This window comes from Oncorhynchus mykiss, chromosome 28 (assembly GCF_057628025.1).
Source record: "Oncorhynchus mykiss isolate SJ-2025 chromosome 28, ASM5762802v1, whole genome shotgun sequence".
NCBI classification, from domain to species: Eukaryota; Metazoa; Chordata; class Actinopteri; order Salmoniformes; family Salmonidae; genus Oncorhynchus; species Oncorhynchus mykiss.
The window spans coordinates 42643004-42662500 of record NC_143049.1 but is presented as its reverse complement, the minus strand read 5'-3'; the positions used below and the strand labels follow the sequence as shown (position 1 = coordinate 42662500).

The window sequence follows — 19497 nt, the reverse complement described above, 5'->3', positions numbered from 1 at the left end:
ACCGACTTCTCTCAGCAAATAACAAGATCATGTGGTTGCAGTGGGCTTGAGAAGGAAAACACTGGACTCTCGAGAAATGGAAATACATTGCCTGGTCTAATAAAATCCTGGTTCCTGCTGTTTCACGCGGATGGGAGGACTAAGGTAGGGAGAAAACCACGAGCATCCATAATGTCAACAGTACAGGCTGGTGGTGGGATGGTGTGGGGTGTGTTTTCATGGTACACACTGGGCCCCTTGATAAAAGTGGAGCTACGTTTGAATGCCACAGGATATCTGAACATCGTAGCCAATCAGGTGCATCCCTTCATGGTAGCAGTGTATCCATCTGAAAGTATATATATTTTTTTCAACAGTAAAATGCCCGATGCCACAAAGCTGGGATTGTCCAGGAATGGTCCCATGAACATAACAGTGGATTCAGCTTGCTGCAGTCTCCTGCCCAAATGAGCATCTGAGCATCAGTGCAGATATTATGGAGGTTTAGAGGAAATTTATAATGATAATGATATAGTTATATAGGCAGAGTGATAGTTATATAGGTAGAGTGATAGTTATATAGTCATAATGATATAGTTATATAGTTATAATGGTATAGTTATATAGTTATAATGGTATAGTTATAATGGTATAGTTATATAGTTATATAGTTATAATGGTATAGTTATATAGTTATATAGTTAGAATGGTATAGTTATATAGTTATAATGGTATAGTTATAATGGTATAGTTATAATGGTATAGTTATAATGGTATAGTTATAATGGTATAGTTATATAGTTATAATGGTATAGTTATATAGTTATAATGGTATAGTTATATAGTTATAATGGTATAGTTATATAGTTATAATGGTATAGTTATATAGTTATAATGGTATAGTTATATAGTTATAATGGTATAGTTATAATGGTATAGTTATAATGGTATAGTTATATAGTTATAATGGTATAGTTATATAGTTATAATGGTATAGTTATATAGTTATAATGGTATAGTTATATAGTTATAATGGTATAGTTATATAGTTATAATGGTATAGTTATAATGGTATAGTTATATAGTTATATAGTTATAATGGTATAGTTATAATGGTATAGTTATAATGGTATAGTTATATAGTTATATAGTTATAATGGTATAGTTATATAGTTATAATGATATAGTTAATGATATAGTTATAATGGTATAGTTATATAGTTATAATGGTATAGTTATATAGTTATAATGGTATAGTTATAATGGTATAGTTATATAGTTATAATGGTATAGTTATAATGGTATAGTTATAATGATATAGTTATAATGATATAGTTATAATGGTATAGTTATATAGTTATAATGATATAGTTAATGATATAGTTATAATGGTATAGTTATATAGTTAATGATAGTTAATTATATAGTTATAATGAGTTATAATAATATAATGGTATAGTTATATAGTTATAATGGTATAGTTATATAGTTATAATGGTATAGTTATATAGGTATAATGGTATAGTTATATAGTTATAATGGTATAGTTATATAGTTATAATGGTATAGTTATAATGGTATAGTTATATAGTTATAATGGTATAGTTATAATGGTATAGTTATATAGTTATAATGGTATAGTTATATAGTTATAATGGTATAGTTATAATGGTATAGTTATATAGTTATAATGGTATAGTTATATAGTTATATAGTTATAATGGTATAGTTATATAGTTATAATGGTATAGTTATATAGTTATAATGGTATAGTTATATAGTTATAATGGTATAGTTATATAGTTATAATGGTATAGTTATATAGTTATAATGGTATAGTTATAATGGTATAGTTATATAGTTATAATGGTATAGTTATATAGTTATAATGATATAGTTATATAGTTATAATGGTATAGTTATATAGTTATAATGGTATAGTTATATAGTTATATAGTTATAATGGTATAGTTATATAGTTATAATGGTATAGTTATAATGGTATAGTTATAATGGTATAGTTATATAGTTATAATGGTATAGTTATATAGTTATAATGGTATAGTTATATAGTTATAATGGTATAGTTATATAGTTATAATGGTATAGTTATAATGGTATAGTTATATAGTTATAATGGTATAGTTATAATGGTATAGTTATATAGTTATAATGGTATAGTTATAATGGTATAGTTATATAGTTATAATGGTATAGTTATAATGGTATAGTTATATAGTTATAATGGTATAGTTATAATGATATAGTTATAATGATATAGTTATAATGATATAGTTATAATGATATAGTTATAATGGTATAGTTATATAGTTATAATGGTATAGTTATAATGGTATAGTTATAATGATATAGTTATAATGGTATAGTTATATAGTTATAATGGTATAGTTATATAGTTATAATGGTATAGTTATAATGGTATAGTTATAATGATATAGTTATAATGATATAGTTATAATGGTATAGTTATAATGATATAGTTATAATGATATAGTTATAATGATATAGTTAATGATATAGTTATAATGGTATAGTTATAATGGTATAATGGTATAGTTATATAGTTATAATGATATAGTTATATAGTTATAATGGTATAGTTATAATGGTATAGTTATATAGTTATAATGGTATAGTTATAATGGTATAGTTATAATGATATAGTTATAATGATATAGTTATAATGGTATAGTTATATAGTTATAATGGTATAGTTATAATGGTATAGTTATAATGATATAGTTATAATGGTATAGTTATAATGGTATAGTTATAATGGTATAGTTATAATGATATAGTTATAATGATATAGTTATAATGGTATAGTTATATAGTTATAATGGTATAGTTATAATGGTATAGTTATAATGATATAGTTATAATGATATAGTTATAATGGTATAGTTATAATGGTATAGTTATAATGATATAGTTAATGATATAGTTATAATGGTATAGTTATATAGTTAATGATAGTTAATTATATAGTTATAATGAGTTATAATAATATAATGGTATAGTTATAATGGAATAGTTATATAGTTATAATGGTATAGTTATAATGGTATAGTTATATAGTTATATAGTTATAATGGTATAGTTATAATGGTATAGTTATAATGGTATAGTTATATAGTTATATAGTTATAATGGTATAGTTATATAGTTATAATGATATAGTTAATGATATAGTTATAATGGTATAGTTATATAGTTATAATGGTATAGTTATATAGTTATAATGGTATAGTTATAATGGTATAGTTATATAGTTATAATGGTATAGTTATAATGGTATAGTTATAATGATATAGTTATAATGATATAGTTATAATGGTATAGTTATATAGTTATAATGATATAGTTAATGATATAGTTATAATGGTATAGTTATATAGTTAATGATAGTTAATTATATAGTTATAATGAGTTATAATAATATAATGGTATAGTTATATAGTTATAATGGTATAGTTATATAGTTATAATGGTATAGTTATATAGGTATAATGGTATAGTTATATAGTTATAATGGTATAGTTATATAGTTATAATGGTATAGTTATAATGGTATAGTTATATAGTTATAATGGTATAGTTATATAGTTATAATGGTATAGTTATATAGTTATAATGGTATAGTTATAATGGTATAGTTATATAGTTATATAGTTATAATGGTATAGTTATATAGTTATAATGGTATAGTTATATAGTTATAATGGTATAGTTATATAGTTATAATGGTATAGTTATATAGTTATAATGGTATAGTTATATAGTTATAATGGTATAGTTATAATGGTATAGTTATATAGTTATAATGGTATAGTTATATAGTTATAATGGTATAGTTATATAGTTATAATGATATAGTTATATAGTTATAATGGTATAGTTATATAGTTATAATGGTATAGTTATATAGTTATATAGTTATAATGGTATAGTTATATAGTTATAATGGTATAGTTATATAGTTATAATGGTATAGTTATAATGGTATAGTTATAATGGTATAGTTATATAGTTATAATGGTATAGTTATATAGTTATAATGGTATAGTTATATAGTTATAATGGTATAGTTATATAGTTATAATGGTATAGTTATAATGGTATAGTTATATAGTTATAATGGTATAGTTATAATGGTATAGTTATATAGTTATAATGGTATAGTTATAATGGTATAGTTATATAGTTATAATGGTATAGTTATAATGGTATAGTTATATAGTTATAATGGTATAGTTATAATGATATAGTTATAATGATATAGTTATAATGATATAGTTATAATGATATAGTTATAATGGTATAGTTATATAGTTATAATGGTATAGTTATAATGGTATAGTTATAATGATATAGTTATAATGGTATAGTTATATAGTTATAATGGTATAGTTATATAGTTATAATGGTATAGTTATAATGGTATAGTTATAATGATATAGTTATAATGATATAGTTATAATGGTATAGTTATAATGGTATAGTTATAATGATATAGTTATAATGATATAGTTATAATGATATAGTTAATGATATAGTTATAATGGTATAGTTATAATGGTATAATGGTATAGTTATATAGTTATAATGATATAGTTATATAGTTATAATGGTATAGTTATAATGGTATAGTTATATAGTTATAATGGTATAGTTATAATGGTATAGTTATAATGGTATAGTTATAATGATATAGTTATAATGATATAGTTATAATGGTATAGTTATATAGTTATAATGGTATAGTTATAATGGTATAGTTATAATGATATAGTTATAATGATATAGTTATAATGGTATAGTTATAATGGTATAGTTATAATGGTATAGTTATAATGATATAGTTATAATGATATAGTTATAATGATATAGTTATAATGGTATAGTTATAATGATATAGTTAATGATATAGTTATAATGGTATAGTTATATAGTTAATGATAGTTAATTATATAGTTATAATGAGTTATAATAATATAATGGTATAGTTATAATGATATAGTTATAATGATAGTTGTAATGGTATAGTTATAATGATATAGTTAATGATATAGTTATAATGATAGTTGTAATGGTATAGTTATAATGATATAGTTAATGATATAGTTATAATGATAGTTGTAATGGTATAGTTATAATGATATAGTTAATGATATAGTTATAATGATAGTTGTAATGGTATAGTTATAATGATATAGTTAATGATATAGTTATAATGATAGTTGTAATGGTATAGTTATAATGATATAGTTAATGATATAGTTATAATGATAGTTGTAATGGTATAGTTATAATGATATAGTTAATGATATAGTTATAATGATAGTTGTAATGGTATAGTTATAATGATATAGTTAATGATATAGTTATAATGATAGTTGTAATGGTATAGTTATAATGATATAGTTAATGATATAGTTATAATGATAGTTGTAATGGTATAGTTATAATAATATAGTTATGTTATAATGATATAGTTATAATAATACAATGATATAGTTACAATGATAATGATAGTTAATGATATAATGATATAGTTACAATGATAATGATAGTTAATGATATAATGATATAGTTAATGATATAATGATATAGTTAATGATATAATGATATAGTTAATGATATAACGATATAGTTAATGATATAACAATATAGTTAATGATATGATATAGTTAATGATATGATATAGTTAATGATATGATATAGTTAATGATATATAGTTAATGATAATGATATAATGATATAGTTACAATGATAATGATAGTTATAATGATAGTTAATGATATAGTGATATAGTTAATGATATAATGATATAGTTAATGATATAATGATATAGTTAATGATAGTTAATGATATGATGATATAGTTATAATAATACAATGATATAGTTACAATGATAATGATAGTTATAATGATAGTTAATGATATAATTATATAGTTAATGATATAATGATATAGTTAATGATAGTTAATGATATGATATAGTTAATGATATAATGATATAGTTAATGATATGATATAGTTAATGATATAATGATATAGTTAATGATATAATGATATAGTTAATGATATGATATAGTTAATGATATAATGATATAATGATATAGTTAATGATAATGATATAGTTAATGATATAGTTAATGATATGATATAGTTAATGATATAGTTAATGATATGATATAGTTAATGATATAGTTAATGATATAATGATATAGTTAATGATATGATATAGTTAATGATATAGTTAATGATATAATGATATAATGATATAGTTAATGATATGATATAGTTAATGATATAATGATATAATGATATAGTTAATGATATAGATAATGATATAACCATTAACCATTATTATTATAACTATATCATTATATCATATCATTAACTATATCATTATATCATTAACTATATCATTAACTATATCATATCATTAACTATATCATTAACTATATCATCATATCATTAACTATCATTAACTATATCATATCATTAACTATATCATTAACTATCATTATATCATTAACTATATCATTATATCATTAACTATATCATTATATCATTAACTATATCATTATATCATTAACTATATCATATCATTAACTATATCATATCATTAACTATATCATATCATTAACTATATCATATCATTAACTATCATTATATCATTAACTATATCATATCATTAACTATATCATATCATTAACTATCATTATATCATTAACTATATCATATCATTAACTATATTATATCATTAACTATATCATATCATTAACTATATCATATCATTAACTATATCATATCATTAACTATATCATTATATCATTATATCATTAACTATATCATTAACTATATCATATCATTAACTATATCATATCATTAACTATATCATATCATTAACTATATCATATCATTAACTATAACATATCATTAACTATATCATATCATTAACTATATCATATCATTAACTATATCATATCATTAACTATATCATTAACTATATCATATCATTAACTATATCATTATATCATTAACTATCATTATATCATTAACTATCATTATATCATTAACTATATCATATCATTAACTATATCATATCATTAACTATATCATATCATTAACTATATCATTATATCATTATATCATTAACTATATCATTAACTATATCATATCATTAACTATATCATATCATTAACTATATCATATCATTAACTATATCATATCATTAACTATAACATATCATTAACTATATCATATCATTAACTATATCATATCATTAACTATATCATTAACTATATCATATCATTAACTATATCATTATATCATTAACTATCATTATATCATTAACTATATCATTATATCATTAACTATATCATATCATTAACTATATCATATCATTAACTATATCATTAACTATATTATATCATTAACTATATCATTATATCATTAACTATATCATATCATTAACTATATTATATCATTAACTATATCATATCATTAACTATATTATATCATTAACTATATCATTATATCATTAACTATATCATATCATTAACTATATTATATCATTAACTATATCATATCATTAACTATATTATATCATTAACTATATCATATCATTAACTATATTATATCATTAACTATATCATATCATTAACTATATCAGATCATTAACTATAACATATCATTAACTATATCATATCATTAACTATATCATATCATTAACTATATCATATCATTAACTATATCATTAACTATATCATATCATTAACTATATCATATCATTAACTATATCATATCATTAACTATAACATATCATTAACTATATCATATCATTAACTATATCATTAACTATATCATATCATTAACTATAACATATCATTAACTATATCATATCATTAACTATATTATATCATTAACTATATCATATCATTAACTATATCATTAACTATATCATATCATTAACTATAACATATCATTAACTATCATTATATCATTAACTATATCATATCATTAACTATATCATTAACTATATCATATCATTAACTATAACATATCATTAACTATATCATATCATTAACTATATTATATCATTAACTATATCATATCATTAACTATATTATATCATTAACTATAACATATCATTAACTATATCATATCATTAACTATATCATTAACTATATCATATCATTAACTATATCATATCATTAACTATATTATATCATTAACTATATCATATCATTAACTATATCATATCATTAACTATATCATTAACTATATCATATCATTAACTATATCATTAACTATATCATTAACTATATCATATCATTAACTATAACATATCATTAACTATATCATATCATTAACTATATCATATCATTAACTATATCATATCATTAACTATATCATATCATTGTCTATATCATTAACTATATCATTATATCATTAACTATATCATATCATTAACTATATCATATTATAACTATATAATGATATAGTTATATAGTTATATAGTTAGAATGGTATAGTTATATAGTTAGAATGGTATAGTTATAATGGTATAATGGTATAGTTATATAGTTATAATGATATAGTTATATAGTTAGAATGGTATAGTTAGAATGGTATAGTTATAATGGTATAATGGTATAGTTATATAGTTATATAGTTATAATGATATAGTTATATAGTTAGAATGGTATAGTTAGAATGGTATAGTTAGAATGGTATATTTAATGGTATAGTTATAATGATAGTTATAACAGCCTGCCTTGCAGACCAGCGTGACAAATGAATATTCCCTGACTAAAACTGCAGAACAAACAGTGAACTGACACTGTATCGACCACAGAATGGTGTCAACCTTAAGAGAAACGGATGGTGGGCTGAGGAAAGACAGAGACATGACCTTTACTGGTTCAGTAACGGCCCTAGAGAAGAAGAACAAGAGGAGCCCATCTGTCTGCCTGGGAATGACCTTTACTGGTTCAGTAACAGCCCTAGAGAAGAAGAACAAGAGGAGCCCATCTGTCTGCCTGGGAATGACCTTTACTGGTTCAGTAACAGCCCTAGAGAAGAAGAACAAGAGGAGCCCATCTGTCTGCCTGGGAATGACCTTTACTGGTTCAGTAACAGCCCTAGAGAAGAAGAACAAGAGGAGCCCATCTGTCTGCCTGGGAATGACCTTTACTGGTTCAGTAACAGCCCTAGAGAAGAATAACAGAATAGTATCTTTCATACAAACACCTGTTTTACCGTATTATAAATGATATTATCACAATGAGAAGACAACCTACCTGTTGTGAGTATCCTCTGAACATGGGGTTAACAGCCTTGATCCCCTGGAACAGACTGGTAGGGACGACATAGGATGGTCTGGAACACCACAGGAAGAAGAGGTTAGGACTGTGTGAAACGCCACAGAAGAAAAGGTTAGGACTGTGTGAAACACCACAGAAGAAAAGGTTAGGACTGTGTGAAACACCACAGGAGAAAAGGTTAGGACTGTGTGAAACACCACAGAAGAAAAGGTTAGGACTGTGTGAAACACCACAGACGAAAAGGTTAGGACTGTGTGAAACACCACAGAAGAAGAGGTTAGGACTGTATGAAACACAACAGGAAGAAGAGGTTAGGACTGTGTGAAACACCACAGGAGAAAAGGTTAGGACTGTGTGAAACACCACAGAAGAAGCGGTTAGGACTGTGTGAAACACCACAGAAGAAAAGGTTAGGACTGTGTGAAACACCACAGAAGAAAAGGTTAGGACTGTGTGAAACACCACAGAAGAAAAGGTTAGGACTGTGTGAAACACCACAGAAGAAGAGGTTAGGACTGTATGAAACACAACAGGAAGAAGAGGTTAGGACTGTGTGAAACACCACAGGAGAAAAGGTTAGGACTGTGTGAAACACCACAGAAGAAGCGGTTAGGACTGTGTGAAACACCACAGAAGAAAAGGTTAGGACTGTGTGAAACACCACAGAGGAAAAGGTTAGGACTGTGTGAAACACCACAGAAGAAAAGGTTAGGACTGTATGAAACACCACAGAAGAAGAATAGCATACATTTGCTTTTCTTATGAACCTTGATTTAACCAGGAGAACCCACTGAGACCAGGGTATCATTTCCAATGGTGCCCTGACAACAACCGTTCAAGCAATGTGAGAAACTATTTTGTATTTATATTTATTAAGTATGCCAATTAGTTCCTGCCAAGGAAGCAGCTACTCTTCCTGGGGTTTATTATGGATCCCCATTAGTTCCTGCCAAGGCAGCAGCTACTCTTCCTGGGGTTTATTATGGATCCCCATTAGTTCCTGTCAAGGCAGCAGCTACTCTTCCTGGGGTTTATTATGGATCCCCATTAGTTCCTGCCAAGGCAGCAGCTACTCTTCCTGGGGTTTATTATGGATCCCCATTAGTTCCTGCCCAGGCATCAGCTACTCTTCCTGGGGTTTATTATGGATCCTCATTAGTTCCTGCCAAGGCAGCAGCTACTCTTCCTGGGGTTTATTATGGATCCCCATTAGTTCCTGCCCAGGCATCAGCTACTCTTCCTGGGGTTTATTATGGATCCCCATTAGTTCCTGTCAAGGCAGCAGCTACTCTTCCTGGGGTTTATTATGGATCCCCATTAGTTCCTGCCAAGGCAGCAGCTACTCTTCCTGGGGTTTATTATGGATCCCCATTAGTTCCTGCCCAGGCATCAGCTACTCTTCCTGGGGTTTATTATGGATCCTCATTAGTTCCTGCCAAGGCAGCAGCTACTCTTCCTGGGGTTTATTATGGATCCCCATTAGTTCCTGCCCAGGCATCAGCTACTCTTCCTGGGGTTTATTATGGATCCCCATTAGTTCCTGTCAAGGCAGCAGCTACTCTTCCTGGGGTTTATTATGGATCCCCATTAGTTCCTGCCAAGGCAGCAGCTACTCTTCCTGGGGTTTATTATGGATCCCCATTAGTTCCTGCCCAGGCATCAGCTACTCTTCCTGGGGTTTATTATGGATCCTCATTAGTTCCTGCCAAGGCAGCAGCTACTCTTCCTGGGGTTTATTATGGATCCCCATTAGTTCCTGCCCAGGCATCAGCTACTCTTCCTGGGGTTTATTATGGATCCCCATTAGTTCCTGTCAAGGCAGCAGCTACTCTTCCTGGGGTTTATTATGGATCCCCATTAGTTCCTGCGAAGGCAGCAGCTACTCTTCCTGGGGTTTATTATGGATCCCCATTAGTTCCTGCCAAGGCAGCAGCTACTCTTCCTGGGGTTTATTATGGATCCCCATTAGTTCCTGCCAAGGCAGCAGCTACTCTTCCTGGGGTTTATTATGGATCCCCATTAGTTCCTGCTAAGTCAGAAGAACTACAACACAACATACATATGTGCATATGTTATCGTGTGTGTGTGTGTGTGTTCACAGTCCCCCGCTGTTCCATAAGGTGTGTTTTTATCTGTTTTTTAATCTGATTCTCCTGCTGCATCAGTTACCTGATGTGGAATAGAGTTCCATGTAGTCATGGCTCTATGTAGTACTGTGGAATAGAGTTCCATGTAGTCATGTCTCTATGTAGTACTGTGGAATAGAGTTCCATGTAGTCATGGCTCTATGTAGTACTGTGGAATAGAGTTCCATGTAGTCATGGCTCTATGTAGTACTGTGGAATAGAGTTCCATGTAGTCATGGCTCTATGTAGTACTGTGGAATAGAGTTCCATGTAGTCATGGCTCTATGTAGTACTGTGGAATAGAGTTCCATGTAGTCATGGCTCTATGTAGTACTGTGGAATAGAGTTCCATGTAGTCATGGCTCTATGTAGTACTGTGGAATAGAGTTCCATGTAGTCATGGCGCTATGTAGTACTGTGGAATAGAGTTCCATGTAGTCATGGCTCTATGTAGTACTGTGGAATAGAGTTCCATGTAGTCATGGCTCTATGTAGTACTGTGGAATAGAGTTCCATGTAGTCATGGCTCCATGTAGTACTGTGGAATAGAGTTCCATGTAGTCATGGCTCTATGTAGTACTGTGGAATAGAGTTCCATGTAGTCATGGCTCTATGTAGTACTGTGGAATAGAGTTCCATGTAGTCATGGCTCTATGTAGTACTGTGGAATAGAGTTCCATGTAGTCATGGCTCTATGTAGTACTGTGGAATAGAGTTCCATGTAGTCATGGCTCTATGTAGTACTGTGGAATAGAGTTCCATGTGGCCATGGCTCTATGTAGTACTGTGGAATAGAGTTCCATGTAGTCATGGCTCTATGTAGTACTGTGGAATAGAGTTCCATGTGGTCATGACTCTATGTAGTACTGTGCACCTCCCATAGTCTGTTCTGGACTTGGGGACTGTGAAGAGACCTCTGGTGCCATGTCTTGTGGGGTATGTATGGGTGTCTGAGCTGTGTGTTAGTAGTTTAAACAGACCTCTGGTGGCATGTCTTGTGGGGTATGTATGGGTGTCTGAGCTGTGTGTTAGTAGTTTAAACAGACCTCTGGTTGCATGTCTTGTGGGGTATGTATGGGTGTCTGAGCTGTGTGTTAGTAGTTTAAACAGACCTCTGGTGGCATGTCTTGTGGGGTATGGATGGGTGTCTGAGCTGTGTGTTAGTAGTTTAGACAGACCTCTGGTGCCATGTCTTGTGGGGTATGTATGGGTGTCTGAGCTGTGTGTTAGTAGTTTAAACAGACCTCTGGTGGCATGTCTTGTGGGGTATGTATGGGGTGTCTGAGCTGTGTGTTAGTAGTTTAAACAGACCTCTGGTGGCATGTCTTGTGGGGTATGTATGGGTGTCTGAGCTGTGTGTTAGTAGTTTAAACAGACCTCTGGTTGCATGTCTTGTGGGGTATGTATGGGTGTCTGAGCTGTGTGTTAGTAGTTTAAACAGACCTCTGGTGGCATGTCTTGTGGGGTATGTATGGGTGTCTGAGCTGTGTGTTAGTAGTTTAAACAGACCTCTGGTGGCATGTCTTGTGGGGTATGTATGGGTGTCTGAGCTGTGTGTTAGTAGTTTAAACAGACCTCTGGTGGCATGTCTTGTGGGGTATGGATGGGTGTCTGAGCTGTGTGTTAGTAGTTTAGACAGACAGCTCGGTGCATTCCACATGACAATACCTCTCATAAATACAAGTAGTGATGAAGTCACCATCTCCTCTACTTTGAGCCAGGAGAGAGATACCTGTAGGTCATTCCAGGATTGCCCTCATTTCTGAGGCCGCAGACCCTAACATGTTATAAACTGGCAGGGTAAAACAACACACTAGCAAGTAGATACGTGTGTGGACTAAACTGAGAGAATGAGATGTGTACCTGATCTAGCAATGTAACACTGAGAAAGGGACCTAGCAATGTAACACAGAGAAAGGGATCTAGCAATGTAACACAGAGAAAGGGATCTAGCAATGTAACACTGAGAAAGGGATCTAGCAATGTAACACAGAGAAAGGGATCTAGCAATGTAACACTGAGAAAGGGATCTAGCAATGTAACACTGAGAAAGGGATCTAGCAATGTAACACTGAGAAGGGGATCTAGCAATGTAACACTGAGAAGGGGATCTAGCAATGTAACACTGAGAAAGGGATCTAGCAATGTAACACTGAGAAAGGGACCTAGCAATGTAACACTGAGAAAGGGACCTAGCAATGTAACACTGAGAAAGGGATCTAGCAATGTAACACTGAGAAAAGGGATCTAGCAATGTAACACTGAGAAAGGGATCTAGCAATGTAACACTGAGAAAGGGACCTAGCAATGTAACACTGAGAAAGGGATCTAGCAATGTAACACTGAGAAAAGGATCTAGCAATGTAACACTGAGAAAGGGATCTAGCAATGTAACACTGAGAAAGGGATCTAGCAATGTAACACTGAGAAAGGGATCTAGCAATGTAACACTGAGAAAAGGATCTAGCAATGTAACACTGAGAAAGGGATCTAGCAATGTAACACTGAGAAAGGGATCTAGTAATGTAACACTGAGAAAGGGATCTAGCAATGTAACACTGAGAAGGGGATCTAGCAATGTAACACTGAGAAGGGGATCTAGCAATGTAACACTGAGAAAAGGATCTAGCAATGTAACACTGAGAAAGGGATCTAGTAATGTAACACTGAGAAAGGGATCTAGTAATGTAACACTGAGAAATGTCCTTGTTTTTGAAAGAAAAGCAAAAATGTTTGTGCATTAAAATAACATCAAATTATTCAGAAATACAGTGTAGACATTGTTAATGTTGTAAATGACTATTGTAGCTGGAAACGGCTGACTTTTTATGGAATATCTACAGAGGCCCATTATCAGCAACCATCACTCCTGTGTTCCAATGGCACGTTGTGTTAGCTAATCCAAGTTTATCATTTTAAAAGGCTAATTGATCATTAGAAAACCCTTTTGCAATTATGTCAGCATAGCTGAAAACTGTTGTGCTAATTAAAGAAGAAATAAAACTGGCCTTCTTTAGACTAGTTGAGTATCTGGAGCATCAGCATTTGTGGGTTCGATTACAGGCTCAAAATGGCCAGAAACAAAGACCTTTCTTCTGAAACTCGTCAGTCTATTCTTGTTCTGAGAAATTGCCAAGAAACTGAAGATCTCGTACATCGCTGTGTACTACTCCCTTCACAGAACAGAGCAAACTGGCGCTAACCAGAATAGAAAGAGGAGTGGGAGGCCCCGGTGCACAACTGAGCAAGAGGACAAGTACATTAGAGTGTCTAGTTTGAGAAACAGACGCCTCACAAGTCCTCAACTGGCAGCTTCATTAAATAGTACCCGCAAAACACCAGTCTCAACGTCAAAAGTGAAGAGGTGACTCCGAGAAGCTGGCCTTCTAGGCAGAGTTCCTCTGTCCAAGGTCTGTGGTATTTTGTCCATCTTAATCTTTTATTGGCCAGTCTGAGATTTGGCAGAGTTGCAAAGAAAAAGCCACAACACTAAATATAACAGCCTTCGTGTTTGGCAGCAAAAACACAACATATAACAGCCAATAGATTTGATGCCATTACGGCCATCATTGAAAGTAACTAAATAGTTTACAGAAAACAGTTTATTCTGTTATTGCTGGGATTTGTTAAGTAACTGCCTTCTGTTTGGGTTGGGATTTATGAAGTAACTGGTTTCTGTTTGGGTTGGGATTTATGAAGTAACTGGTTTCTGTTTGGGTTGGGATTTATGAAGTAACTGGTTTCTGTTTGGGTTGGGATTTATGAAGTAACTGGTTTCTGTTTGGGTTGGGATTTATGAAGTAACTGGTTTCTGTTTGGGTTGGGATTTATGAAGTAACTGGTCTCTGTTCAAGTTTTGGGGTTTCATCAGGCCAGGTGTCCGGGTGCTTCTAACCCTGATTAGAAGCACCTGCTGCTCATCTGTTATGGTAACCCTGATTAGAAGCACCTGCTGCTCATCTGTTGTTATGGTAACCCTGATTAGAAGCACCTTCTGATCATCTGTTGTTATGGTAACCCTGATTAGAAGCACCTGCTGATCATCTGTTGTTATGGTAACCCTGATTAGAAGCACCTGCTGCTCATCTGTAGTTATGGTAACCCCGATTAGAAGCACCTGCTGCTCATCTGTTGTTATGGTAACCCTGATTAGAAGCACCTGCTGCTCATCTGTAGTTATGGTAACCCCGATTAGAAGCACCTGCTGCTCATCTGTAGTTCTTTATGAATTCTGTTTTGAATTCAAGTAAATTGTACCTCCACTCTGAAGGCTGGTAAAGCCAAAACGTCTGTGTACACAATCCCTGATGCAGTAAAACACTGATTAATGAAGTAAGCTTTATGCAACATTCCATGAGTGTGAACCCATTCCACCTCTTTCTTTTTGTGTCTCTACCTCTCCATTTAATGGGCTGGAGGGCCAGAGGTTAGGAAGGTGGTTGACATCAACCAGCTCTCACCAGTTAGAAGGCCTGCAGAGCTGGGGTCAGGGTGAAAGGTTAGATAGGGGTTTGGTATAGGTTCTCACCAGTTAGATAGGGGTTTGGTATAGGTTCTCACCAGTTAGAGAGGGCCTGCAGGGCTGGGGTCAGGGTGAAAGGTTAGATAGGGGTTTGGTATAGGTTCTCACCAGTTAGAGAAGGCCTGCAGGGCTGGGGTCAGGGTGAAAGGTTAGATAGGGGTTTGGTATAGGTTCTCACCAGTTAGAGAGGGCCTGCAGGGCTGCGTTCATAAAGCAGGTGTTTCCTATGTTCTTCAGTCCCGTCAGACCTGGAGAGAGACACACATCTATCCTGAGATACACACTAACCACACACACATCTATCCTGAGATACACACTAACCACACACACATCTATCCTGAGATACACACTAACCACACACACATCTATCCTGAGATACACACTAACCACACACACACATCTATCCTGAGATACACACTAACCACACACACACATCTATCCTGAGATACACACTAACCACACACACACATCTATCCTGAGATACACACTAACCACACACACACATCTATCCTGAGATACACACTAACCACACACACACACACACACACACCTATCCTGAGATACACACTAACCACACACACATCTATCCTGAGATACACACTAACCACACACACACATCTATCCTGAGATACACACTAACCACACACACATCTATCCTGAGATACACACTAACCACACACACACACAGCTATCTTGAGATACACACTAAACACACACACACAAACACAAGCATCTATCCTGAGACACACACACATCTATCCTGAGACACACACACATCTATCCTGAGACACACACACATCTATCCTGAGACACACACACATCTATCCTGAGACACACACACATCTATCCTGAGATACACACACATCTATCCTGAGACACACACACATCTATCCTGAGACACACACACATCTATCCTGAGATACACACATCTATCCTGAGATACACACATCTATCCTGAGACACACACACATCTATCCTGAGATACACACATCTATCCTGAGATACACACATCTATCCTGAGATACACACATCTATCCTGAGATACACACATCTATCCTGAGATACACACATCTATCCTGAGATACACACACACACACACACACACACACACACACATCTATCCTGAGACACACACAGATTTATCCTGAATGCCACCCATCACCTTGACAGCTACTAGCCTCGATTCATTAGTCAATGTTCAACTCCTAGGAGTTTGATTAAAGCACAAGGTGGAGGAGATCAGCTGAGAGACTTGGGAACTACGGTCTAGAGGCACTCAGTTTAACAGTGGTATTAGTCATATCATGTGTGATTTCATCCTGTATTTTAAAGCCCTGGTCAGAAATGTGCTTATACTCCTGCATTGCTTGCTGTTTGGGGTTTTAGGCTGGGTTTCTGTACAGCACTTTGAGATATCAGCTGATGTAAGAAGGGCTTTATAAATACATTTGATTTGATTGAAATTAAGATGACGCTGGACAAGTTTAACGAAACCGCTGCACCATGCAGACATGGCTCCGCCTTCTCCTGGTTGTTCAAATTCTAATAGTTTACCTAATTTCAGTTTATGTGACAAAAAACAAGCAAGTATAGTGTAGATAATCATTGTACCATCTAAACCGTTGAGAAATACATTTTCCAGAAACAAAAAAATATTGTCTTTTCAGCTGTTAGAAGCTGGTGTAAAAAAAAAAAACAACGAAGATAAAAGACTCAAATTAAATTTAAGAACGGGAAGCATAGAATTAAAACACATAGAACAGATCTACCGCTTCTTAGACTGGCTTTCAATGAGAATGGCAGATCTATAACACACATTTCTATGTGAATTTGGTCAGGGTCGCCCAAATATGGACATATTGCAGCTTTAAATAAAAATAAAAAAAAGGGGAAGAATGCAGACATGTCACATTGTGTAAACACAGAGCTTCAACATGATGCTGTTACCTCTGGGGCGGAGCTCCTCCTCCTCCTCCTCCGTCTCCATGCCCAGGTCTTCACAGCCACCAGTAGGGGGCAGTCTCAGAGAGGTGGAGCGGCCCAACACCCTGCTACCCTCCTGGGGGACAGAAGAACCCCCATTAGAACCCTAAGCGTCGAAAGACAGTGACCTATCACAGCAGCGTGAGGCGACAACAGTGGAACCACAACTGCTCTGGCTGCATTCTACGTAGAGAAAGAAAAGAACGTTACACAACTGAATGATTATGGACTTTAAACATGGTCTCGAAGAATGTGAAATTATTAACAACAATGACTGAATCTGTACAGTGTTCATGTTATAGGTTGATTTGGTCGGGGTTGTGGCTTTAGCTAGACAACGGTTTCAATAATGAGGGAACTTAGTGATTTGAGATTCAGTCATTAATTAGTCAACCAATCAAGGTATCAGTCAATCTATCAATCAATTCAGGTATCAATCAATCTAGGTATCAATCAAACAATCACAATGAATTCAGGGATCGATCTATCAATTACTCAATGACTGCATCAATGAATGTATCAATCAATCAACCGACCAATAAATAAATCTACCAACCAATCGGCATATCAACCAACCAATCAAACAACCAACGTTGGTTTCAGAGCATAACATTACCTGTGTGTTGTTGGTGAGAGGTGATGTGAGGGTCTTGGTGCTGGGGACAGGGCAGTGAGGGCCCAGTTTACGCTCCAGGAACACCTCTTTCCCACAGGCATAACACCACACCCTCAGAGTGGTCAGGTTCACTGTCAGGTTGTGCCCAGTCTCCTGTTATAGAGGGGTTATAAACATGTTCATGTTTCTAGATATTTATAAGATGTAATAGAATGTATAAAGGTGGTATAAGCAAATAAACAAATACAGTATATTGTTGTTGTTGACAGACAGACAGACAGCCACGTCAGACAGCCACGTCAGACAGCCACGTCAGACAGCCACGTCAGACAGACAGGTCAGACAGACAGGTCAGACAGACAGGTCAGACAGACCGGTCAGACAGGTCAGACAGACAGACAGACAGGTCAGACAGGTCAGACAGCCACGTCAGACAGACACGTCAGACAGACACGACAGACAGACACGACAGACAGACACGTCAGACAGACAGGTCAGACACAGGTCAGACAGACAGGTCAGACAGACAGGTCAGACAGACAGACAGGTCAGACAGGTACATTATTCATGTGTCTGCATTACTGTTGGTAGAAAGGGGCAAGGATGACAACACCCACCCCTAAGGAGCAGAGCTTCAGTGTGTAGACAGAATCTGTCAGGACTGAACGGGATGAGTGAGTTAACTGCCTTGTTCAGGGGCAGAACGACAGATTTTTACCTTGTCAGCTCAGGGGATTCGATCTAGCAACCTTTCAGTTACTGGCCTAATGCGCTAACCACTAGGACACCTGCCATCCCTGGAGGAGGTTTTGGGGGTTTTCTCACTGGCTATTTGGACCTATCAGGATTGGGAGAAGGCGGTGCTTAAACTTCTTTGCCAGGAGTGCCTAACGTGTGTGTGACCACATGGAC

The 19497-nt window shown here is 32.9% G+C and overlaps 1 protein-coding gene across 1 annotated transcript in view; it reads right to left on the bottom strand.

Annotated features, from left to right (window-relative positions):
- LOC110508260 (ubiquitin carboxyl-terminal hydrolase 33) overlaps positions 1 to 19497 on the bottom strand; it is a 66868-nt gene that overhangs the window by 32251 nt on the left and 15120 nt on the right. The window contains exons 5-8 of the mRNA XM_090226039.1: positions 18586 to 18738; positions 17934 to 18045; positions 16165 to 16234; positions 9315 to 9489 (exon numbers count right to left, since the gene is read on the bottom strand). Coding sequence (XP_090082165.1) covers positions 9315 to 9489; positions 16165 to 16234; positions 17934 to 18045; positions 18586 to 18738 — 510 coding nt within the window. The remainder of the gene's footprint in view (positions 1 to 9314; positions 9490 to 16164; positions 16235 to 17933; positions 18046 to 18585; positions 18739 to 19497) is intronic.